Genomic DNA, 26,657 nt, shown 5'->3' with positions numbered 1-26,657 from the left:
GAGAAGGTGGAGAAAAAGGGGAAAAGAAGGACAAAGGAGAGTGGAGCGGAGAGGGAATATGGAGAAAAAAGGGAAGAGAAAGGAGGGAGGAGAAGAGAGGGGGTGAGGGAGGGGAGAGGGAGAGAAAATATGGAGGAAAGGGAATGGATAGGAAAAGTGAGAGAATATGAAGAAAAAGGGGGAAAAGAGGGTGGAGGGAGACAATATGGAGAAAAGAGGGAGGAAAGAGAGAAAAAGGAAGCAAGGGAAAGAATAAGGGGAACGAGGAGGGAGAGAGGGAATGATGGAAGGGAGAGAGAATATGGAGAAGAGGGAGGAGGGAGAGAAAGGAGATGGAGTGAAGGAAGGAGGGAGAGAAAGGAGGGGAGGAGAGAGGGAATGAAGGAAGGGAGAGAGAATATGGAGAAAAGGAAGAGAGGAGGGAGAGGGAAGGAGAGAGGGAGTGAAGGGAGGAGGGAGAGAATGAAGGAAGGGAGAGAAAATATGGAGAAAAGGGGAAGGGAAAAGAGAGAAAGTGAGGGAGGAAAGGAGAGAGAGAAGGGAAGGAGAGATGAGGCGAATCCAAGGGACGAAAGACAAGAAAGTGAGAGGGAGAAGAAAGACCTCATTGCCAGGAGGAACAAAGGAGATGTGCGGCGCGGGGCACGCCGGGACATGTAGTCTACGCTCAGCGCACCGCACCAGCCTGAGCCCCCAACTCCCGGCGGGCTTCGCGGCCTGCCTTCCGGCCGGGCAAGCGCGCCAGTTCCCCCTCCTGCGCGCGGGGCAGGGCGGGATGGCGTGTAGTCCGCGCGGGGGGCGGCGAGGCCGGGCGCCTGCGCGCAGCGGACTACAGGTCCCGGCGGGCAGCGCGCGGCCGCCCACCGTCAGCTGTGCGGCAGGCGAGGGAGAGAGAGGGGGTTTAAAACAAAAGAGTTGGCGAGCGCTCCAGGTGTGGCTGCTAGCTGCCGTGTGCTGCGGGGCTCGGCGAACCCGGACCCAGTGCAGCCCCCTCCCGCCTACCTCAGCCCCACAGCCCTGCGCTGCTCCGCTGCAGCCTGCCGCCGCCTCCTGCTCTTCATTTAATCCTTCATCTCCGCTCTCCCTTTGTCTGCTGTGGCCGGGGTCTCCCTCCCTCCTTCCCTCTCTCCCTCCTTCCTTCTCTCCTCTTGGGCCGGGATCTCTCCTTCCCCTTCCTCCCCTCTCTCCTTCCTCCCTTCTCTCCTTCCTTCCCCCTCTCTCTTTCCTCTCCTCTTCCCTTCCTTCCCCCTCTCCCTTCCTCCCCAGTTTCCTTCCTTCCCTCTCTCCTTCCTTTCCCCTCTCTTTCCTTCCTCCCCTCTCGGGTCAGGATCAACTTCCCCCTCTCTCTCCCTCCTTCCCTTTCTCTTGGGCTGGAGTCTCCTTCCCTCCCTCTCTTTCCTCCCAGGCTGCCTTGACCCTCCTCCCTCCCTCTCATCTCCTGGACTAATCACCATCCTCTCTCCTTTCTTCCCTCTCTCCTCCTGGTTCAGCTTGACTATCCTTCCTCCCTCCCTCTCTCCATCTGCTTGGGTTGGTTTGTCCTCTCATCCCTGCACTCCCTCCCTCCATTCCCTCTCCTCTCAGGTTGACGAGCCATTCCCTCTCCTATCTCAGCCTTGCTTGACTCTCTTCCCGTATTTACTTTCCCTCTTCTCTCTTGGCTGGCTTGACCCACTCATCCCTCACCCTCCATTTATCCTCCCCTTTCTCACTCCACCTCTTCCTCTCTTGGGTTGGCTGACACTCTCCTCCATCCCTTTCCCCCCCCCCTCCACCCCCCTATCTTTTGGGCTGGCCTGACCCTCTCCCACACTTTCCATTCCTGTTTCCCATTTCTCCCTTCCCCCAACCCACATTCTTGCCTTTTCTCCTTTTTGGTCCTCTCCCCTTCCATCTCATCTTTTCCCCCCTCACACCCCTCCTCATCCCTTCCCCCTCCCTCCACTTTCCCTGCAGGTGGGACAAGGGCTCAAGAGAAAGGGGGGGGTTTGCTCCCCCACCCTCCCCAGTTTTTGCGTCCTCCTCCTCCGTCTCCTTTGGGGGGGAGGAGGAGGTGGGAGGTGGAAGGCTGGAGAGAGCGAAGGGTGGAGGGGACCCTTTTCCTCCTGACCCCCCCCACCCCTCTTCCCCCCCACTGCCTCCCACCCAAGCTGAGAGAGCGGCAGACTCGAGGACGAGGGGTGAGCCATGCCTAGCTCCGAGGTACTGATGGAGAGAAACGGGAACGGGAGCGTGGACCTGGGCCGCAGCGGGCCCCTGGAGCTGGATGTGGAGATGGAGATGGGTCTGGGCATGGGCCGGCTCCTGGAGGAGGAGCAGAGGGCGCTGCAGATTGCCCTCGACCAGCTGTCGATGCTGGGTCTGGGGGAAGAGCAGGAGAGGGCCGAGCTCCTGGAGGAGGGGGAGGAGGACGAGGAGAACCTCAACAACAACAACAACAATAACAGTAGCGGTGGTGGTGGCGCCGGGGGCGGCCCCCAGCCCCACCGGGACACCTACCTGGTCGCCCTGTATGAGGGCAGCGAGGCGAAGAAGAAGAGCAGCAACACGACGGAGTGTGTGCCTGTCCCCAGCTCCGAGCACGTGGCGGAGATCGTGGGCAGACAAGGTGGGCATCAGTGTGGGGAAAGTCCGGGGGGGGGGGGGTTTGGGGGGGTGTGTTGGTGGTGTTCTGTGTTTGCACCCAATGCTTCCAGCTGGCTTTCAGCAGGGCTGAACATTCCCAGGATGAAAGTAAAACACAAAAGTCTGCAGTCACCATGGTTAAAGTATAAACAGTGTTGGAGAAAATCAGCAGGTCAAACAGCTTACGTCATGTAACAAAGATAAAGATACATAACCGACGTTTCTGGCTTGAGCCCTTCATCAGGTGTAGACAGGTGCTTGAACAAATTGATAGGGAGTAGGGGCACGGTCCAACAGGCAGGAGGTAATAGGTGGATAAGGGAGGGAAGGCACATTGGCAAGCAGGGGGAGGGGGTAGAGAGCTGGAGGTAAGGAGACTGAGGGATGGGGAAGGGAGGGAGAACAGGGGTTGGGCTAGCAGAAACTGGAGAAGTCGATGATAATGCCGACAGATTGGAGAGGGCCCGGATGGAAAAAAATCAAGTGTTGCTCTTCCAAAGTGGGTGGCCTTGGCAGGACAGTACATGAGGCCACGGATAGACATGTCAGCGCAGGGGTGAGCCACCGAATTGAAGCGGTCGGCCACTGGGAGGTCCCTGTCACTGCTGCAGACTGAGCGAAGGGCACAGCGACCATGGGAGCACCGGATGCAGTAGATGGTTCCTGTGGGATTCACAAGCACGGCTTCACTTGGAAGGACCGTTTGGGGGCTCCGAAGTGAGGTGATGTGGGCGCAAGTGTGGCTCTTCCTGGGGCCACAAGGGAAGGTTCCAAGGGAGCGATTGATGGGAAGGGGGTGAGTGGACAAGGGAGCGGTCCCTACGGAAGGCAGAAAGAAGAAGATGGTGGTGAGATCATGTTGGAGGTGGAGGCTGGTGGGGTGGTCTTTGAGGACAAGGGGAATCCTGTGTTTGTTGCGTCGGGGGTAGAGCGGGAAATGGAGGAGATGTGGGTGTAGGCTGGGACGTTTCCAGGATGGGGCTTTGGCAAGAATGGGGATGGTCGGATTAGCCTGTCGTGGAGATCGGTGAGAGTGACAGGTTGAGGAGGGCCTCCCAGAAGGTTAGAGTCAGGCTGTGGGAAGAGGATTCAATCGGGGGGGGGGGATGGATGGCTTTGTTGGGGGGTTGTAGAGTGGCTCAGTCCCAGGGAACTGGGGGTGGGGGAAATGGCTTAGGCCAGGAAAATGAGAGAGGTCAGTCCCTGGAGGGCATGAAGGGGTGAGGCCCTGGTGGGCACCAAGGGATTGGGCCCTGGTTGGGGGCCTGGAGATGGTTGGGCCTGGAGGGGGTCAGGCCTGGAATTCAAGGTGCGGAGGGGGTCGGGAAGGATTTGGGTGGGGAGTGGGGTTGGGATTCAGACTGAGGAGTGGGGTACAGGTCGAGGGGAAGGGTTCAACTGGGGTAAAACATGAATGTTTGCAGACACTGCAGTTGAAGTAAAAACAATGCTGGAGAAACAAAGTTGGTAAAACTGTCCTTTATATAATAAAGGTAAAAATACATAACAAATGTATTTCCTTCATGGTATGGAAAATGTTGGCAGGCATCCAAATAAAAGGGTAAAGGGGGAGGTGTGGTGGGAGGAACATGGACGCATGGGATGGAGAAGGGAGAGAGGAAAGCAAGCAAGGGGAGGAGGGATTGCTGGGTGAATAGAGAGGGAAGGGAGGGGGAAGGGGAGAGCGGGTTAGCAGAAACCAGAGAAGTCGATGTTAATACCATCAGCTGGAGAATGCCTAGATGGAAAATCAGGTGTTGTCCCTTCAATTTACGGGTGGTTTTGGTGGGATCATACACGAGGCCATGGGCAGATGTGTCATTATGGGAGTGGGGTGCAGAACTGAAATGGTTGGCTACTGGGAGGTCTCTGTTATGGGTGTGGACAGAGCAAAGGTGCTCAGACTGGGGGTAGGGATGGCAGGGGTTCAGGTTGGGGGTTAGGGTTCCAGCCAGAGATCAAGTTCAAGGTGGGGGGTGGGATTCAGGCTGGGAGAGAAGTAAGGAAGGGTTCCGAGGGTTCAGGCTTTGGAGAGGGGTTCAGGCTGGGCAGACAGGATGAGTTCATACTGGGGTGTGGGGTTCAAACTGGGGCATGGGGTTCAGACTGGTAGGAGAGGAGGGACAGTGTTCAGGTTGAGTGGGGGAAGAAACAGGTTCAGACTGGGGCGTGTGTTCAGACTGGGGGGGGGTGGGAGGTGCAGTGTTCAGGTTGGGGAGAAGGGTAAAGGTTTGGGATAGAAGCAGTTGTGTCCCAGCACTCTGGGTAACTGGATCGTGGATTGGACAGGATTGAAGCAGGGCGGAGATCTTTGGTTAACTCCAGCAATGGCAGGATGGAGTTTGGACAGTAAAGATTTGCAAGAGCTTTGTTGAGGGAGGCAGGCACTTACAGAGTCATTTATAGATGATTTAGTCTGAAATGTACTCACCCACCTGCATATGTTTGGCCCCATATCCCTTTAAACCTGTCCTATCCATGGATCCCTCGAAATGTTCTACCACACTGGTCCCACCTGGCTGCTTTTCATCCCACATCCCTCTAAATCCATCCTATCCATGGATCCATTCCAAATGTCCAACCCACACTGGTCCCACCTGCCTGTGTTTGCACCCATGTCCCTCTGAACCCTTTCTGTCCATCTGCATGCTTGTTAAACCCTGCAATAGTACATGCACCACAGTAAAGACCCTTCAGCCCACGATATTGTTCCGACCTACTCCATAACAATTGGATCGTTCCCTCCATCTTCCCAACCCTCTCGTTTTCTTGCATCCATGTTCCTGTCTGAGATTCTTTCAAATGTCCTCATTGAACCAGTTTCCACCACTACCCCTGGCAATGCATTCCAAGCACCCACCACTCTTTGAGTTAAAAAAAATACACCTGCCTCTGACATCCCCTTAAACGTTTCTCCTCTCTCCTTAAACAGACGTCCTCTGGTAGATGCTATTGTTGTCCAAAGAAAAAAGTGCTGGGTGTCCACCCTATCTCAGCCCCGCATAATCTTGTAGACCTCTATTAAGCCACCTCTCATCCTTCTTTGCTCCAAAGAGAAAAGTCCCAACTCTGTCAGCCTGGCCCCCATAAGGCATGTTCTCCAATCCAGGCAACAACCTGGTCGATCTCTGCAGTAAAACGCGAAAGTCTGGAGACACCGTGATTGAAGTGAAAACACAAAGCTGGAGAAAGTCAGCTGGTCAAACAGTGCCCATTGTACAGCAAAGATAAATGTACATAGTGAATGTTTTGGCCTCAAGCCCTTCATCAATCTCCTTTGCACCCACTCCAAAGCATCTATATCCTTCCTGTAATGGGGTGACCGGAACTGAACACAATCATCGTACCACTTTTTCGACAGCTCGTTCCGTACACACTCTGGTTGCTGCTTCCCTGTCTCTTGCGCAAAAGACTCTCGGCGTCCCCCCGATCTATTTCCCTTCGTGCCAGATGAAGGTTCAGCCGAGGTCATCTGGAGTAAGGGGGTGTGTTGATACAGCGGTGCGATAGGTCACTGGGGATGGGTGAAACCTCCTGATGCTTCCAGTGTGACACCCAGAATGTGATTCAGTACCTGCCTGTGTCTTGGGAGAAGGAGGTCGGTTTGTGATGTGGGATCAACATCATTGCTTCATCTTTTCTTGCTATTGTTCGGTTTTGTCACTGTGTCATTAGAGGTGTGAGTGGGAATCCAGAGGTTGCTCGCTTAGTGCCTGACGTCTCTGATTTTATTTAAAATTTTAAAAAATTAGACATATATTATGGTAACAAGCCCTTCTGGTCCACGAGCCTACAGCCCCCATACATTTTGAAGGGTGGGAGGAAACCAGAGCACCCGGAGGTAACCCACACTAGGGAAATGTACAATCTCTTTGGAGACAGCGCTGGTTTCAAACCCGAGTCCCTGGAAGCTGTAACAGTGTTGAGCTGATCACTCAGCTAACAGCACTGCCCTCTCTGAATTAGCGTTCTATTCTTCACCTCTGCTGCAAGGTCTGCAGAATGTAAAGTCATCAATGAACCTCGTGAAGCAGTAGGACACTTTCCCTTTCACCCCTTCGGGAAACACAGAAGTCCCAGGGAAGGTCCCGGCCGGAAACGCCGGCTGCCCATTTCCACCCGCGGGTTGTGCCCGCACCTCTCTCTGCGTTTATCTATTAAAAAAAAATCACTTACCACTGACATCTCCCCTAAACTTCCCTCCCTTCACTGTGTACAGATGTCCTCTGGTGTTTGCTACTCCTTCCTTGGGATGGCTGTCCACCTTAGGAATTTTGTAGACCTCTCTGAAGTCACCTCTCGTGTCTCTTTTGCTCCGAAGAGAAATGTCTGAACTCTGCTAACCTTGGCCCATAAGACTCGTTTTCCAAGTCAGGCAACATCCTGGTAAATCTCTGCACCCTCTCCCATCGCTTCCACACACTCAAACTCCTCAAGGGTTTATATATTAGACCCTCTAATAGTAACAGAGGCAGTGAGGTGCAGGTGGGGAGATGGAGTCATGAAAGGTGCAAAAAGGATCGGTGTGACACAGTTGGTGTAGCAGTTAGTGCAACGCCTTTACTGCGCCAGTGATTGGGGCCAGTATGTTCTCCCGGGGGCTCTGGTTTCCTCCCACCATTTGGTTAATGGGGTGTAATTTGGGTGGCGCGGGCTCGTGGACCAAAATGGCCTGTTACCATGCTGTATGTCGAAATTGCCAGTAAGCAGTTTGAGAAAGGACTTGACTAAGTGAGAAGGGGCCACGAGAAGGCTTTTACGAGCGGGAGTAAGGAAAACTCCAAGGCGATCTACAAGTATTTGAAGGACAGGAGGATGGGTTGTGTGAGGATAGAACATATCAGGGCATACAACACTGTAAACGGGTTACGAGCCCGTGCCAATTAACCTACAAACCCTGTCTGGTTTTGAAGGGTGAGAGGAAACCGGAGCTCCTGGAGCAAACCCATGTAGATGCGGGGGGGTAGGGGGTTCGTACAAACTCCTTGCAGACAGCACTGGATTTGAACCTATGCCACTTGTTTCAGCATTAGCCAGAGAAAAGGGCATTGCCGATTGTGGGGATGACTTAAAGTGAGTGAAATGCCTGAGCTGGGAAGGGGGATGCTCTGGAGCTTTTGAAAATCATGAAGTTGCCACGACCAGATGAGATTTACCCAGGGTTACTGTGGGAAGTGAGGGAGGACGTTGCTGAGCCACTGGTCAGGGTCTTCACGTTATCACTGGGGTCAAGAGAAGTATTGGAGGGTTGCAGATGTTCTTCCCCTGTTCTAGAAAGGGAGTTGTTGAGAGACAGGATTTCCAAGCATTTTGTGAGGCATAACACTAGACAACAATATTTTTCCCAAAAGATTTGCTTCCTGAAAAAAAATTGGGGGTTATGATAGACAACTTCAAGCTGAACACAGAGATAATTTCAGATGTGCTGTATCACGTAGGAAGTTGGAGAAACATTAAATTAACTTTGATTGAATTTAGCCTGTTGAATCGCATAATGGTGCTGCGTTAGTTCAACTGACCTAAAAAGGTTTTGCCGGTGATTTTCGTTTGTACTCTGCATCTGATGCCTCTCGTGTTAGTGTCCAAAAATAAGTCGGCCAGCGTCGATGGATTCCAGTTGCCCTGATACTGCTTTTCCACGGTCGCAATGTCCCGGTGAAACCTTTCACCGTGCCCATCCCCGACTACACCGAGATCAGTGGGGAAGACGTCCAAGTGCGAATGCAGGAAATGAATTTTCAATGAGGTGTTGCATTTTATGGTTTTGAAGCAGACTTAAAATATGGCAGGAAATCACAAAAATAGGTTGCATCTTAAAAAAAAAACCAGTATGTGATAGGAAATTTTTAAGGTGGTTTTCATGACCAGTAGCCCAAAATCCAAAAAATACACTCAAAAAGTGTTCAGGAAGCAAAATCTTTGTTGTCCAATGTAGCCTGACTAGTCTGAGAAGGTCCTGTCTCACGAACCTGATTGAATTTTTTGAGGCTGTAACAAAGAACATTGACATTAGAGTGGTAGATGTAGTGTATATGGATTTCAGTAAGGCATTTGACGAGGTTCCCCATACATGTCAAAACTCATTCAGAAAGGAGGGAAGGACAGAGGCCTTGCTTTGTGGATGCAGAATTGGGTCGCGCACAGATAGCAGAGGATGGTTCGTGTTCTGCATGGAAGTGATATTCTGCAGGGATGTGTTCTTTTAAATCTACAGACACAGCAGGGTAATAGGGTCCCTTCCAGCCCACTAGCCTATGCTACAACCTCTAATTAACCACATAGCAATTACAGTACGGAAACCGGCCATCTCTGCCCCTCTAGTCCGTACCGAATTAAGTGATCTCCTCTAGTCCCACTTGCCTTCCCCCTGCCCATAACCCTCCAATCCCCTCGCATCCATGCACCTATCCAACTTTTTCTTAAATTACAAAATTGACTTTGCCTCTTCCAGAAGGTCATTCCACTCAGCCACCACTCCTTGAGTGAAGAAGCTCCCTCTCATGTTACTTTTAAACTTTTGCCCCCAACCCTAAAGTCATGACCCCTCTCGTTCCAATCTCACCTACCCTCAAGGGGAAGAACCTATTCACATCTACTCTATTAATCCCCCTCATAATTTTAAATACCTCCTCAATCTTCTACGCTCTAATGAATAAAGACCCAGTCTACTTGATCTTTCTTTGTATTCTAGATACTGCAATCCAGGCAACATTTTAGTAAATCTTCTTGCACCCTCTCTACCTTATTGATACCTTCCTATAATTTGGGGACCGGAACTCCACACAGTATTAACCAATTGGAGCCTGGGAGGTTTGGGGTCCCCTCCTTTGTGGTTTTTCAATATGACCTGCATGAGGAAGTGGAAGGGCAGGTTAGTGTGTGGATGAGGCGAAGGTCGGCAGTGTTGGGAATGGTCCGAGGGTTGCCACAGGTTACAGAGGGTCATTGACAGGATAGGAATTGGCAAATAGCTTAACCCAGAAAAGGTTCATTTTGGCAGGTCATATTGGAAGGCAGAATTCTGTGTTAATGAGAGGGCTCAGCAGCGGGTGGGGGGGGAGGGGTCCGTGTCCACAGGACACCCAAAGCTGCCACACAGGTTGATAGTGCAGTTTAGAAGATCTATGGCTTCGTTAACCATGGGATCGGGCTCAAGAGCCACGAGACAATGTTAACGCAAATTAAAACCTTGGTCAGACCCCATGTGGAATATTGTACTCTGTTCTGGTCACCTCACTACCAGGAAAGATGCAAGTGTTATAGAGGGTGAGGAGGAGATTTACAAGGAGTGGAGAGCCTGCCTTCAGAGGGTAGATTTCCTTGGAGCAGACAGAGAATGAGGGGTGACCTGATAGAGGTGCACAAAATGAGAGGACGACCAGAGACTTTTTTTCCCCAGGAGCAAAATGGCTAACATGAGGGGGCATGGCTTTAAGGTGCTTGGGGGTAGGGACAGGGCTAAACTTTTTTCGCACACAGAGGGGTGGATGCATGGAATGTGCTGCTGGCAATAGTGGTGGATCTTTTATTAGACAGGTAGAAGGAGGTGAGCAAAATGGAGGGTTGTGCAGTTGGAAAATTAATGGGGATTTGTTAGAGCAGGTTATTGGGTCGATTGAGAGAATGTCGAAACTTTGGGCAAGCTTCTTGTTTCTGTGTCCAAGGAAGAAGATGGTACAAAGGAAAGGGACGAGCTATCACTGGAAAGACCTGAACCAAATTATTTGGGACTAACACCTCTTGCATATGATATCCTTGCCTTCGTGGGCTGTGGGATGTTGAGAACAGAAGAAATGGCGGCAGGAGTCAGCCACTCGGCCTGTAGGGACTGCTCCACCATGGCTGATCAGGCTGTGGATTCGCCATCCTGTTCCCCACTACGCCAAAATTTATCCAATAGTGTTCAATATATTTAATGAGAGAACATCTACCACTTCCTTGGGCGGAGAATTCTACAGATTTACGGCTGTCAGGGAAAAGTATTTCCTCCTCTTCTCCATCTGAAATCTACTCCCCAGAATCTTCAGGCTACGTTCGTCATTATTGGGGCTGTCATTCTTGTAGCTATGCATTACCTTGGTGAGATCGCACCTGCAGTACATTTCCGGTCGCCGCAGAAATGTGGTAGCGACAGAGAGAGTGCAGAAGAGATTCACCAGCTGTGTGGAATGGAGGGCTGTAGTTCTGTGGAGAGGTTGGATGGGCTGGGTTTATTCCCACTCAAAGATGATCTTTGAGGTTTATAAATTTGGGTACCCCAGGGCAGTGAACTAAAGGGCACAGGTTCAAGAAGAAAGTGGAAGAATTTAAAGGAGATAGACACCTCTCTCGAGAAATTTAAAGAGTGTTAAATCTCAATCTCTCTCTCTCTCAATCTCTTTCTCTCTCTGTGTTTCTCTGTCTCTCTCTGTTGCTGACTGTTGAAATTTAAAGGGGAGTACGCCACGCTCGGGGAATTTAAAGGAGAGGTACACTACCCTCAGGGAATTTAAAGGAGAGGTACACCACCCTCGGGGAATTTAAAGGGGAGATACATTACTAGACAGTGTGGTGTCTACGTAACTGCATAGCACAAACTACTCCCATCAGAATAATGCAATGCACAAATGTGCTGGAGAAGCTCAGTTGGTCACACAACAGCCACAGCAAGTAAAGGGTGTCCAATGTTTTGGGCCTGGGCCCTTGGCCAGGAATAAGGAAAAACCAGTAGGCGGTTGAGTAAAAAGGTGCGGTGTGGACCTCCCAGTGGCCAACCCTTTCAATTCCATCCCCTCCCCCTCACTTCTCAGCTTCTTTCTTCTCTGCCCACTCATCTGTACCTATCTCTTGCCTGTTAGCCTGTGCCCCTCTCCTCTCCACCCCTCCCCACCCACCTTTATTTTCTGGTGTCCACCTGTTTTTCCACACTCCGGATGAAGGACCAGGCCTGAAACGTCAGTACCTTTGACTTCCTATGGATGCTGTGTGATCTGCTGAGTTTCTCCAGCATGTCTGTGTGCTCCCTTGACCCCAACATCTCCAGGCTCTCTTGTGTAACCATAATGATCAATTTATTGCCATACACTGTGTACAATCGACACACGATCTTTTGTAGTCAAACAGGTTCTTGCATAGAAAATTTATGGTAAACAAATTGAATTAAATTAAAAGATGCAATAATTACAAATAATAAAAGTACACAGGGTGGTGTACCTTCCCTTTAAATTCCCAGAGGGTAGCGTATCATCCCTCTACATTCCCAGAGGTGTGCTTTCCTCCCCTCCCCCTTTTAAATTTGCAGGTTGGCATGCCTCCCCCATTAAATTCCCTGAGGGTGGTGTACCTCCCCTTTAAATTACCAGAGGACAGTGCACTTCCTTTTAAATTCCCAAAGGGTTGTCCCTCCCCTTTAAATTTCCAGAGGGTGGTGTCCCTTCCCTTTAAATTCCCACAGGCCAATGTACCTCCCCTTTAAATTCCCAGACAACGCAGACCTTCTGTGGTGTCAGAGCAGTCTCTGTTTTATGAAGGAGGGCAAAATTGAGGAGCTGTTGGAAAGAAGCTGCCCTTGAACTGAGAGGTCCGGCTTTTGTAACTATAGGTGCCTGCCTCTGTCAGTCAACAAGAACCCATCTGATTTAATTGTGATCTCAGCTCTGCATTCCTGCTCCCATCAGTAATGTGTCTCTGGAATTCTACAGCCCAGAGGTATTGGGTCATCTCTCACCATACCGGGTTAAGAGAGGGGGGGATGTCAGCAGTGAGGCACGGGATGGAATGAAGATGCAGCACCTGACCCCAGCAAAGGGTGCGTAAAGAGGGAAGTAAACTGTGAGCCCTGCTGCCAGATTCTGGATTTGAACTCGAGTAATCATCATCCTGCTTAACATTTGAACAGAGTCGTGGCGTGGATGTGGTTGAATGTGCGTTTGGTGATCGGAACACTGTTTAATATGTGTTTGGTGGCATGTTTAGACCGCTTTCAGAGGTGGGGATGCTGTTTAATGCGCGGTATTTACTGTATATTGAGTGGCAGGGATGCCATTTATCATGGGTTTAGTGGTGTGTACACATGCAGTGGTGGGGATGTTTAAATTGCATTCAGTGGTGAGCAATGCTGTTTTGTGTGCCTTCAGCGAAGAGATCGATGTTCAGTGTGCGTGTAGCAGCAAGGAGGTTGGCAATGATGTTACCTAGTGGTAATGCTGTTTAATGTGCATTCGGCAGTGGTGACAGTGTATCATATCGTTCTATGCTGTTTAACGTACATATGCTGTTTAAAGCGCTTCCTTAGTGGGGTATGCTGTTCGGCATGCATTTAATGTCGGGGTGTGCCGTTTGGCGCATGTCTGGCAGGACATACGTTGTTTGACCAGGAGCTAAGCTGATTTGTGCACTTTTGTTGGCGGGGTACGCCATTTGGTGATGAGGTACGTGCTTAACCCATGATCCTTGGTGGGGTACGCTATTTAATGTGCGATCGGCAGCAGGGTCTGCCATTCGGCAATGGGGTGCACCATTTGGCGGCAGGGCATGTGTTTGATGTCTGGGTACACCGTTTGGCTTACGTTGGGTGGTGGGGAATGCAGTTAAGCACATTCGCGATCCTTGGCGGGATATGCTATTGAATGCGTGTTCAGTGGCGGGGTAAACGTTTCGGGTGTCTGCAGTGCTGATGGTGACGTCTCTACTGAAAAACTAAGGTCCAGATCAAAGTAAATCTCTGCATCTGATCCGTGATCGATCTTCATCCATCACCTGCACATTCCTGTTTCTTTCCAGAAGCCTCTTAAACACTGATGCCCCCACTGCTGCTGGCTGTCTCCTCCAGTCACTCACCACTCTCTGTGTAAAATAGTTGACCAACTCCTCCCTTTAATCAGCCCCCCCTCCCCACATCCCCCACCTTAAACACACCCTTAGATTTTGACTGTATCTATGTCGTTCAGGGTTTTAGAAACCTCGATCAGGTCCCCCCTCAGCCTCCGACGCCCAAGAGGAAACAACCCAAGTTTGTCCAACCTCTCCCCATCGCTCACACCCTCTAATCTGGGCAACACTCTGGTAAATCTCTCCTGCACCCTTTCCATCGGTCCTACATCCCTGCTGTGATGGGGCGATCAGTATTACACAGTATTCCAAGTGAAGTTTTATATCGCTGCAACGTGACCTCCTTTTATAATCAGTGCCTAGCCCAGTGAAGGCAAGCATACCACACATCTCTATTTTACCACCTGATCCACTTTGCCTCTTTCTGGGAGCGTGTGAACCTGGGTGCCCAGTTCCCTGTGCATATCAATGCCATTAACTGTACTCCTTTCCCTGACATTTGACCTCCCAACACCTCATACTTGTCCGGATTAAACTCTGCCCATATCTATGCCCCGTCGTATTCTTTACTAACAAGTATCAGTGGTAATTGAGCGCCACTGAATGTGAGCGGTCCTGGATGTAGGCGCGTTGAATGCACACACAGTCCTGGATGTTGGCGTGTTGAATGCACGCATGGTCCTGGATGTGGGTGCGGTGAATGAATGCGCAGTCCTGGATGTGGGCGTGTTGAATGCACGCGCGGTCCTGGATGTGGGCGTGTTGAATGCACGCGCGGTCCTGGATGTGGGCGTGTTGAATGCACGCGCGGTCCTGGATGTGGGCGTGTTGAATGCACGCGCGGTCCTGGATGTGGGCGCGTTGAATGAATACGCGGTTCTGGATGTGGGCGCGTTGAATGAACGTGTGGTCCTGGATGTGGGCGCGTTGAATGAACGTGTGGTCCTGGATGAGGGCGCGGTGAATGAACGCGCGGTCCTGGATGAGGGCGCGGTGAATGAACGCACAGTCCTGGATGAGGGCGCGGTGAATGAACGCACAGTCCTGGATGAGGGCGCGGTGAATGAACGCACGGTCCTGGATGAGGGCGCGGTGAATGAACGCACAGTCCTGGATGAGGGCGCGGTGAATGAACGCGCGGTCCTGGATGAGGGCGCGGTGAATGAACGCGCGGTCCTGGATGTGGGTGTGTTGAATTAATGCGCGGTCCTGGATGTGGGCGTGTTGAATTAATGCGCGGTCCTGGATGTGGGTGCGTTGAATGAACGCATGGTCCTAGATCTGGGCATGGTTAATGAACGCGTGGTCCTGGATGTGGGCATGTCAGATGCATGCGAGGTCCTGGCGTTGGGCACCGTTGAGCATGTGCATGGTTCTGTTGAACCTGCATGTGGTCCCAGTGATGGACTCCGTTGAACCCCGCACAGTTCCAGTGGTGGGAGTGTTGAGTACTTGTGTAGTACGCAGTTTATTGGTATGCCATGTAGAGTGTGTACTACCAATTCCCAGCCTGGCAGTTCTGCTTTTGATGCTCCAGTATCTCCTTCCTGATGGTAGTGGGTCAAAGATCTTGGGTGATGGATGGTAGGGGTCCTCGATAATACGTTGAGCCCTATTTAAGCATTGCCTGTGGGGGAGAGGCGTTACCACTGGTTGGAGAAACCACTGTCTAGGAGGAATAGGATGTGTTGCTCTCTGGAAGTTTAGGCTTGTTCTGACCCACCTAGAGAACAATGCCTCATACGCCAGATTGTTGATCATGAACTTCAGCTTGACAGTCAACATGACACTCAGAGGCTGGGACCTAGCATCCACTCACAACTGCACTGCCAGATTCAGTTCCTACAGAATCATCGGGTTTGCAGATGATCTGACTGTAGTTGGCCTCGTCAGCGACAATGATGAGTTGTATTGCAGAGAGAAGGTCAGGAGGCTCGTAAAGAGATGATTGTGCACTTTAGAAGGATGAAGGTCAACCACTTTCTGCTACACGTCAACGGTTCCGTCATGGAGAGAGTGGAGAGCACAGTTTCTTGGCGTGTACAAAGGATGACTATCCTGAACCCACGACACCTCCTCATTAGTCAGGACGGCACAGGAGCGCCAACACTTCCTCAGGAGGTTGAGGGGGGGGGGGGGGGCAAGGCTACTGGCCTCCATCTCGACAACTGTTTCATTACAGCCAATACAGGGGGTCATCAAAAAGGCCGAAAATATTACTGGGTCTCTCCTTCCTCTGTAGACAACATTCACCGAGAGCATAGCTTAAATTGGGGGTCAAAGAATTATCAAGGACCCTTTCCATCAAGCTCACGGGATCTTTGACCCTCTACCGTCAGGAAAGAGGTACAGGAGCATCAGGTCTGCCAGGCTGGGGAATAGCTTCTTCCCATGGCCTGTGATACTGATTGAATGCATGCATGCACGCACGCACACAAAACGCAGGAGGGTTTCCAGGAACAGCTCCGCCCCACGGGGTGGGGGGGTGGTGGTTCAGGGGTTGGCGACACTGCTTGGCCACACTGGGGGTGTGTTCAGTGGACAGGGATACAGCTTGGCCCCTCTGCGGGGGTTGGGGGGGGGCGAAGAGTCAGGGATACAGCACTGCTGTCGGCATTGGGGAGACCTCTCCGTAACCTGCTGAGTTTCTCCATTGCGCCCGTGTATTCCTTTCGACACCAATATCTGCAGACCCTTGTTTAACACTGGAGAGGCACTCTTTAGATCATGCCCTCCTTTTGGAAGTCGGGAAGCTTCACTTTCCTCTTCTCCAATACAGTACCCAGAGAGCAGATCCTTCTACCCCTCCCCCACCCTTTGTAAGTTCGATTGCCTCATGTCGATACTTTGGAGATCAGGATGTTGCCTGGATTGGGACAGAGGTAGGAGTTTTCTCTTTGGAGTGACAGAGGATGGGAAACACATAGAACTGTATAAAAGTCATCGTGACTATCCCTTGTATTCGAGGATGATGGCCTTCGATCCATTGACCCACAGAATGAAGACACCTGTGTGCGTATTTGTCTAACGTGTACTTGATGCTGCCCTCTAAGAAGCACATGGTACCTCACAAATCAACCAACTAGCTCCCAATGGCCTGGAAGCCACGGCGATTGGAGCAGATGGATTTGTCACGACCTTCACGGCCGCTGAGTTTGAAGTAACTTCGTCCACCTGTTCCACTGTCGAGGACTTGGTTGGATTGTCTCTCCCTTGGCCTTACCGCCATGGGCGCCCCTACCAGAAGCACAGCTCCAGACGACATCGCTCTCGGTGCCTCAGTACCGTACAAGCTTCTCCACCACGATGAGGTGACAATGGAGAAGTGCACGAGGCTTAAATGAGGTGGGCAGCCAGTACCTATTTCCCAGGGCGACCCAGAGGGCGTCTGTTTAAGGTGAGTGCAGGAAAGTTCTGGGGATATCTCAGAGGTAGATACTTTTTAAGCGCAGAGTGGTGGGTGCTTGGAATGCAGTGCTGGGGGTAGTGGTGGAGGCTGGTACAATGGAGACATTCAAAAGACTCTTAGACAGGCATCTAGATACAAGAAAAATAGTGGGTTTTAATGTGAGGTAGGGAAAAGTTGTATTAGATTGTTGTGGAGCTGGTTTACATCAGTCAGCACCACATCATGGGCTGAAGGGCCTGTACTGTCCTAGAACATTTTAATACAGACTGTCCCCTCTGCACCTGAGAGAAGAAATGCTCGTCTCTCCTTGTTACTGAAAATTGGAACAGGAGATTGATTGGTTGGTGGGCAGAGGGGCGGTTGTGCAACCGAGAGCGGGAAAAAAAATCAATGAAGCGCAAAAATAAAAGTCCTCAAAATGTGTCCCTGATCGAGTTTGTGTGTTGAGGAGTCTGATGGTGGGTGAGGGGCAGCAGCTGTTCCTGAAGCTTGTACGTTGTGGCATCTTTCCTGATGGCAGCAGCGAGAACAGTGCGTGCTGGGAGGTGAAGATCCCTGATGATGGCTGCTTCTCTCGGTGGGGGAGGGTTTTGTCTCTGATGTCCTAAGGTGTGTCCACCACCTTTTGCAGGGATTTCTGCTCAGGGGTATTGGTGTCCCCTCATCAGACCGTGATGCAGCCGGTAACTTGAGAAAGGTGACGCAGGAAGATAGAATGGTCAAACTTGCTTTTGGCACATTTCGGCACCTACAAGATTCTGAGAGACATAGATAAGGTAGACAGCCAGCACCTTTTTCCCCAGGGCGAATTTGCCCCGATGCAAATTTGACGCCACGCGCTCACACACGCACTACAAACAGGGACTCTTACATCCACCTGTTCTAATGGGGGTGCAGCTCTCCGCAAGTATCGCGGTGGTTCTCAACCTTTTTCTTTCCACTCATATACCACCTTAAGTAACCCCTATGTCATAGGTGCTCTGTGATTAGTAAGGGATTGCTTCAGGTGTGATGTGGGTGGAAATAAAAAATTTGAAAATCACTGTTTTAATTGTACTTAATTGACTCGTTAAGTGCATGGTTTCATAACTCCAAGGGAAACGGACCAATGACCATTTTTCTCAAGCAAAATGTTTCAGTAACAGTTGGGTCTAGAGCAGTGATTCTCAACCTTCCCTTCCCACCCACATACCGCCTTAAGCAAACCCTTACTAATCACAGAGCACCGATGGCACTGGGATTACTTAAAGTGGGATGAGAGTGGGAAAGAAAAAGGTTGAGAACCACTAATCTATCGCAGTACTACAGTTCAATTTCAGTGTAATGCACACCTTACCTGCGACACTTCCAGCGATGTCCACAGTAGTGACCTGGTGTGGAATGATGCCCACGTCTGGACCATGAGGCAGAGAGAGAAAGAATGTGCTGTACATTGGTGTTATATACAGTGCTAATCTATGCTTCTAGCCAATAATGACCCGAGGTGATTTAAACGAGACAACAGCAAGGTGTGCACAAGTGGGTGGCTGGAGTCCAACCTTGATTGACAGGTGATGTGACTTCCCAATAGGTTTCAGATGGAGAGGACATGTGACCACCTGCAATCCACACATTCCAGACAGGCAGGGAGGCTGCATTTCCTCTACACACAGGACCATCTCCCTCCTCCCACTGCCTGCTGGTGTGCTCTCCTTCCCTTACGCACCTATTGCTTCCTACCCTTGGGACTGTGCTCCTCCCACTACCCCTTCCCACCTTCCATTTTATTTGGATGCTGTTGACATTTTTCCATACCTTGATGAAGGGCTTGTTACGAGCCCAGAGGATCCCAAAATCCAGGAGCAAGATATTCACCAAGACAAATGGTTACTTAAACAAAAGTTGCTTTTAATTATCTTTAAACATGAAAACAGAATCTCACTTTAACTTATCCCTATTGACTTAACTAACCTAACTTCACCCCCTTCTAATTCTAAGTGCATGTGTATTTAATGTATGTTTAAGTTCAGAAAAGTTATTTGATTCACAGTCCAATCTCACTTCTCATTCCTCCAAGTTCACTGGTTACAGGCAATTCTTATACTGTGCACAGAATTTAACATTTATAAAGTTTACCGGGCTTGAAAGGTAAATGGTTACCGCTGAGGAAGGTTCTTGTCAGTTTAGAGAGAGATTTGTTGTTCCAGGACACCCACAACTGAATTTTTAAAATCAGCCACTCCAGTGTCTTGCCGAAGAAACTTGCCCTGTCAGGGTTCTCCTGATGATGACCTTTTTCTTTCAGGTCACCACAGAGTTCCTTCTTGTTTCCCTTATTCTAAGTGAAACATTAGACAGCCAGTCCTCTCTTCTTGCAACAACGGCTTTGACCAGGTTGAACTAAACACTCACAACTTGTCCTCCAAATGGGGTTTTCCACAAGCTTGCCAGCTTGTCCTGTTCCAGACCCAGTTGCTCCTGCTGACTGTAAAACTTAGAACTGATCTGTCTGTCTCTCTCAGAGGGAAAGTTTGTTTGACTCACACTGCTTGCAAAACAAGTTCCACTCCAGACAGAATGAGGTTCCAAGGAGCTCTTTCATCTGTTGCCTTTTTGTAAACAACAATCCATTAGTGAAGTCTCTTGGGCACTGTCCAAAGCTTTTGCAAAGACTGTTGGTCCCAACTGGTCTAGCATGAGCAGAGCTCCAGTATTTTAAATAAGATCTGTTTTAAAGTATTTGTATGTGACCTACACTAAAAAAAGACCTGTGCAAATATATCTCCCAAAGACATATCTATATACTGTCACAGGCTCAAACCGGAAACATTGGTTATGTAACTTTACTTTTCCTGTTTGACCTGGAGAGTTTCTCCAGCATTGTGATTTTATTTTAACTCAGGGTTGTATGTGATATCATGTATGTACTCTGACGATAAATCTGAAATGTAACGTTGGGTGAAGGAGTGGGAATTCCAATGCAGCTGTGTGCTGTACTCCTGTACATGATAATAATATCTGGTTGAATGGTTGGTTGCAGGTTGCAAGATTAAAGCATTGCGGGCGAAGACCAACACGTACATCAAGACGCCGGTCCGTGGCGAGGAGCCAGTCTTCGTGGTGACAGGCAGGCGGGAGGATGTGGCCATGGCCAGAAGGGAGATCATCTCGGCGGCCGAGCACTTCTCGCTGATCCGGGCGTCGCGCAACAAGGACGGGGCGTCAAATGGCACAGGGCCCGCGGCCCCGCCGAACCTGCCGGGCCAGACCACCATCCAGGTGAGGGTGCCATACCGGGTGGTGGGTCTGGTGGTGGGGCCCAAGGGAGCGACCATTAAGCGCATCCAGCAGCAGACGCACACCTACATCGTCACACCGAGCCGGGACAAGGAGCCGGTGTTTGAGGTGACGGGCATGCCAGCCAACGTGGATCGAGCACGTGAGGAGATCGAGGCCCACATCGCCATGAGGACGGGCGCCATGGTAGAGCTCAACGACGAGAACGACTTTCACTGCAACGGGCTGGATGCTGGCCGCCCGGCCAAGACATGGAGCAAACCGGGCCTGGGCTCAGGCCGCAAGCCCCTCTCTAGTTACCGCGGCAACGCCGCGGACTGCTTCTACGGTGGCCCCAAGATGGCAGAGCCCCACCCGCCTCACTACGGCAATGGGGCGGTGTTTGGCGAGCCCTACTATGGGCCGGAGGGGCTGGAGCCGCCGTGGCCTCACCAGGAGCTGGTCGCACCCCAGCGACGGGGCAGCGGGGGTCCACCCCTGCTGCTGCCCCACCTCTCAGGCCCCCTCCCTGAGGGCGGCGGAGGGGCAGCCCACTCTCTGGCCCGCCGGCTAGCTGGGGGTCCCTCACCGCCGCCTGGTGCCACAGGGAGGACAGCCGGCGGCCGTGACTGCCAGGTCTGTTTCGAGAGCGAGGTGACGGCTGCCCTGGTGCCCTGTGGCCACAACCTCTTCTGCATGGAGTGCGCCAACCGCATCTGCCAGCGCAGCAACCCGCACTGCCCTGCCTGCCTGGCTACCGTCACGCAAGCCATCCGCATCTTCTCCTGATTCCCCCTTCCTCGGGAACATCCTCTCCCCTTCCTGCAGCCAGATCAGAGCAGGGGCAAGGATTAGTGTACGGAGTAGGACGGGAGGGCAAATTGGTCATCGCAAGAGAGCAGGGGGGAAGGATTGGTGCACGGAACGGGGCAGGGGAATGGATTGATCATCAAAGTGGGGTTGGGGGGACGGATTTTTCATCGGAATGGGTTGGATTAATAGATGGAATGGGGCAAGGGCATGAATTGGTCATTGGGAACCGAGCAGGGGGCAGGATTAATGCATGGAATGGGGCAAGGGGAACAGAGCAGGGGGAAGGATTAGTGCACGGAGCGGGGCATGGGAGACATATTGGTCATTGGAATGAGGAGGGAAGAGCAAATTGGTCATTGGAACAGAGCTTGGGGGAGGATTAGTGGATGGACAGGGCAAGGGAATGGACTGGTCATCAGGATGGAGCATGTGGAAGGGTTAGTGCACAGATTGGGATAGGAGGGGAAGGATTGTTCATTGGAATGGGGCAGGGGGTGGAATAGAGAAGGAGGACTAATGAGGTATGAGTCAGTTATGGCCCCACATTCTCCCATGGGGAGCACATCTCGTCGAGGCCCTCTCCACATTGAGGCCTCCATGCTGCCCCTACCCACTCCGAGCAAATGAGGTGCTGGGGTCAGCTTGGGGTGGAGGTCTCACTTGAAACTCTTACCACATCTTGTCCCCGGACAAACCTCAACACCCACCCCCCCTCCCCCCCGCCCAAAATCTTGAGACTGTTCACTGACTCTTGAGATGGGAACCTACAGGGGAACAGGGGAACTTGGACCAGCTGGGAGTTTCAGGGAATTGGAGGGGAGGAAGGTGCAAGGAGGTCAGGTTGAGACTGTGCAACACCTTCACCATAGGGAGGGAGAGATAACTACATTCCACTTCCACGGGGTGAATCGATGCGTCACACAACCCTACCCCAGCGAGCAAGCTCCTGTTCCCCGTCGTGGTGGAGGGTCTTGGCACAGGCTGGCAGAACTTTCTGCAAATCTGAACCATTCCCCCACCCCACCCCAGTTTTTTAATTCATTTACTAACGTCCCCGGAGAATCGGTGACGAGGTGTTGTGTCGTGATTAAGTCAATTGATGAGAGTGACAAGTATGGTCCTAGATTCCTTTCTATAGTGTGTTTATGTTAATGCTGCTGGTTCAATGATCCAGCAATCGTCTCCTTGTTTGTCTCGCCTCCATCACTCCCTCCCTTCGCCCCATCACTCCCTCCCTTCGCCCCATCACTCCCTCCCTTCGCCACATCACTCCGTCCCTTCGCCACATCACTCCCTCCCTTCGCCCCATCACTCCCTCCCTTCGCCCCATCACTCCCTCCCTTCGCCCCATCACTCCCTCCCTTCGCCCCATCACTCCCTCCCTTCGCCCCATCACTCCCTCCCTTCGCCCCATCACTCCCTCCCTTCGCCCCATCACTCCCTCCCTTCGCCTCCATCACTCCCTCCCTTCGCCCCCATCACTCCCTCCCTTCGCCCCCATCACTCCCTCCCTTCGCCCCCATCACTCCCTCCCTTCGCCCCCATCACTCCCTCCCTTCGCCCCATCACTCCCTCCCTTCGCCCCATCACTCCCTCCCTTCGCCCCATCACTCCCTCCCTTCGCCCCATCACTCCCTCCCTTCGCCCCATCACTCCCTCCCTTCGCCCCATCACTCCCTCCCTTCGCCCCATCACTCCCTCCCTTCGCCCCCATCACTCCCTCCCTTCGCCCCCATCACTCCCTCCCTTCGCCCCCATCACTCCCTCCCTTCGCCCCCATCACTCCCTCCCTTCGCCCCCATCACTCCCTCCCTTCGCCCCCATCACTCCCTCCCTTCGCCCCCTCTCTCTTTCTCTCTCTCTCTTTCTCTCTCTCTCTCTTTCTCTCTAACAGCACTTCAGCCACAAATAGATGTATTTGAGTATTACCCAATGGAGTAGTTTTCTGCTGCATCGTTGACCTTGGAACTGGACAAGGGAGTGATGGGGGGAGGGAATTGAAGCAGGGTAGCAGGTAGGCCCGGGAACGGATCACTTGTGGAGGGTGTCCGGATGAATTGAGCAAGGCCCCTGCCCTAGTTCCCCAATAGACTGCCACACATCTCCCCACCACCTCCCCCAGCGAAGGGTTGATGCTGCTGTGTTGTCGTGGAGTCAGCAGGCTTCTCCCACAGGCCTTAACGCTGATCAGAGGGGGTGGTCACTGTACTAAGGCTGACTTGAAAGAAATGTCCATGCGAACAATAAATGTCCGTATCGTTGGGGGAAGAACCTGTTTACCTGCACATTGTGGTTGAGGATGGAGTGTCCTGCACCCTGCTGGAGAGGAATTAGGCCCTACCCATAACCCCATGGGTTTGAGACAGGGTGACGTGCGGGCTGGCCTCCAATTGAAGGAGTAGCGGCTGAACTTGGATCTGGGGATGGGCGTGTTTTATGCTTCAGGACATTTTTAAAGACATGTAGCATGGTAACAGGTCCTTCCGGCCCACGAACCCATGCTGCTCAATGAACCTGCAACCTTCCCCACTTCTGTATTGTTTTTGAAGGGTGGGAGGAACCCATGTGAACATGGGGAGAATGCCCAGAGTCCTTACAGACAGCACCAGGTTTGAACCCGGGTCGCTGGCGCTTTGACCATGTTGTGCTAACCATGGTGCGTGCCTCTGATCTATTTTGGCTCTACCCCTTCAGGTTATAATTCACATCTTCTGTTGCATTGATTGGGCAGGTGATTGAGAGGGCTGGGCTCATGGAAACACTTTCACCCTACACCATGAGCCGATGAGAGGCAAGGGAAGTGCATGTTTTGGCACTGAGGCCGTTCCTACTCTCTTGTCTGAAGGACCCACTGAGGGTGTCTGCTTGGACAGCCCCGACCTCTCCGACAGCACACCCGCCCCCTTCACCCCTGCACGGCACAGCTGTACCCCAACACGCCGGAGAAATTCCACTGCGCCCATAGGAAGTAAAAGGGTGAGCAACATTTCGGGCCTGGGCCCTTCGTCAGGCAGAAGCAAAAGGCGGGCAGGCGACTGAATTAAAGAAGACCAAGCCTATTACAGTAGAAATCCAAAAATCCACACTGGTCGGGGATTGGATCGGTCCAGATTTTCCTGATTCTCGGACAGTACTTTTTAAGTTCAAATTTAAGAAAAGATGAGCAGGTACATTTTGGCAAATTTATTAATTAGCCTCATTTATCAAACTGAGCAGCTTCCAAGAAAAATAAAGTGGCCACTTGTTTCTGCAATGCACCGTGGCGCTTACACGTGCACACAAAAGCCCACTAAATAAAAAAAAAAATTTGAGAGTTTCTCAACTCCTCTGGATTTCTGGCCTTCTACTGAAATAATGTTCCCACAATTTGATTTTATTCAGACTACCTGCCTGTTTATTTGGATAGGAAAGGCTTATAATTAACCTTCCCTCCTCTCCTTCTCCCCCTATCTTTATTCTGGAGGAAGGGTCCAGGTCCAAAACGACGGTTGCCCTTTACTTCCCACGTGACCTGTTGAGTTTCTCCAGCACGTTGCCCTCGACCCCAGCATCTGTGGACTTTCTTGCTTAACCCCGCCCGGTCACGATTACCCTGACACCCAGCTGTTGGCGCTGAGGTTGTGGCTGTTGAAGGTGTCAGTGCATGTTCGGAGGCCCAAGCCCCATCCCCAACATTTGCATGGCTAGAGACATTACAGGGAAAGAGCCATACGTGCTGGGCTGACGTTCTGCCGTCCCAATCTCTTGGGACCGTCTCAAGAAACTTCCCGAGGGAATCGGTTGCCATCTGAGGAATTGGGGTGGGGGGGGGTGGGCTGGATATTGGGAGGGACACAAACAGGCTGGAAATGAAGGTTTCCCTTCGCCAAAAAAAGATCTGAACAAGGCTGCCGATCGAAACCTGGCAGTGGAGTTTTACGGCCCTCTCTCGGACCGGCCTGTACCCGAATCCCCACCCCTGTCTTTGTGGCTGCATATTCTCCGGTGAGGCTCGGATAAAGACACTGTGCGCAGAGTGGCAAATCCTTGCCCCTCACTCTTGATTCAGCACCACTCATCAACTTTCCTCGTCTTCCCCCTCCCCGTCTCTCTGCATGTCCTATCTACCTCTCTCGTTCTGTCTCTGCATTGATCTATTTCTTCTGCCTCTCTCTCTCTCTCTCTCTCTCTCTCTCTCTCTCTCTCTCTCTCTCTGTGTCCCTCTCCCCCTTCCCCTGATGCTTCCAACCCATCCTTTATTATTCTGCATGGGGTGGGGTGGTGGGGGTGGGGGGAAGGGAGTGGGGTTTTCAGTCTGACCAAGCCACCATTTCAACCAATGGCGAAACCTCGGTGTCAGTCGCACTCCACCTAGAAAGGCCCTTCTTTTAAGATGACTGTTGATTAATGTGTGTTTCCCATTATATTTTATATTCAGAAATGTAGGTCATTTTATATTCCTTCTAAACAAAGAGTAATTAAGGAGATCTGCTCAACAAAAATTTAACTGCTGACAGGAAAATTTCTAACAAACCGGTAATTATGTTGACAGAAATTTTAGTTTTAGTTTAGTAAATATTTTAATACCATATGTTAAATGTATTTGTAGGTGAATTATTTCATTAAAATACTTTATGGAGCAAAGTTTAACTGAAAAACGCAAAAAAGTATATTTTATTTTTTACCGACCAATGTCAAAAGTTCAAACTGATATTTGCAAAAAAAAAGACAAATTTTAAAAATGGAGAGTTTTATTTTTGTGACTGTTTAAAACGTTTTGCGTACAAGATTGTGTGATTCAGTTCCGATAATTTTATTTGCTCTGTGACAATGTGACATTTTCTTTCCTGTTTTCTCTCTGAGATGTTTACTCTTTAAATGCTTGGGTCGGTTGGGGGGGAGCGGGGGGTTGGAAAATAAGACGGGAGGGATTAGAGGGGAGGTGGGGTTCGGGGGAGGGGATTAAATGTGTGTAAAACAAACTATTAAGAGCTCTAGTGTACAAGTAAAAAGCAGGCCAATTCTCTGACTTTGCCCTCTTCTAGCCTTTATTGAATTTTGTAGGGTATAATTTGCCCTTTTCGGCCCTTCAGGAGGGAGCAGCGACAACAGGAAAACTTTGAACATTCGTGAAGGTTTGCGTGCACAGTCCGTGGGGAGTGGTCCTCGTGCACTGGGGTGATGGGGAAGGTTTGGAGTGCAGCGGGCTTCAGGTTCAGTGCCTGCGGGGTCGGGTCCACGACCGCCCCCAAGCGGGTAAAAAAAAAAAATGGCAGAAATGCTGGAGGAACTCAGCCGGTTTTGCAGCATCCAGAGGAGGTAATGATATGTCACATGATGTTTCGGGCCTGAGCCCTTCTTCCAAGGATGAGCAAAGAACAGAAGGCATCAGAATAAAGACTGAAATGTGGGGGGGAGGTGGGCAAGGAGGTCCAGACCCAAAAAAGGTGAGAAGAAGAGAGGTGAGAATTGATTTTGGCTCTGAAAGGAGACAAGACGAAAAAGGGAAGAGAATGGGAGGGAGCTAGTGACCAGTGGCATGCCTCAGGGATCGGTGCTGGGACGGACCATTGTTTGTCATCTATAATCAATGATCTGGATGATAATGTGTTAAATTGGGTCAGCAAGTTTGGAGATATTTTTTAAAAAAGGCAGCAAAAATAACCCAGGAAATTATAGGCAGGTGAGCCTGAGGTCAGTAGTAGATAAGTGGTCTAAGAGATCAGGTTTAGAATTAGTTGGACAGTCAGAAACTGATTAGGGATGG

The 26,657-nt window shown here is 51.1% G+C and overlaps 1 protein-coding gene across 1 annotated transcript; it reads left to right on the top strand.

The window, feature by feature from the left end:
- The first annotated feature begins 851 nt into the window (after positions 1 to 851).
- Positions 852 to 25,162, top strand: LOC138764410 (RNA-binding protein MEX3B-like). Its single transcript, XM_069940284.1, has 2 exons — positions 852 to 2,608; positions 19,863 to 25,162. Exons 1-2 carry the CDS (start codon positions 2,188 to 2,190, stop codon positions 20,885 to 20,887), a joined length of 1,446 nt encoding a protein of 481 aa, XP_069796385.1. The 5' UTR covers positions 852 to 2,187; the 3' UTR covers positions 20,888 to 25,162.
- The last annotated feature ends 1,495 nt before the right edge of the window (positions 25,163 to 26,657 follow it).

This window comes from Narcine bancroftii, chromosome 5, assembly GCF_036971445.1.
Source record: "Narcine bancroftii isolate sNarBan1 chromosome 5, sNarBan1.hap1, whole genome shotgun sequence".
In the NCBI taxonomy this organism is placed as follows: Eukaryota; Metazoa; Chordata; class Chondrichthyes; order Torpediniformes; family Narcinidae; genus Narcine; species Narcine bancroftii.
The sequence above is the reverse complement of the archived record's forward strand: the minus strand, read 5'-3'. Positions and strand labels throughout refer to the sequence as shown.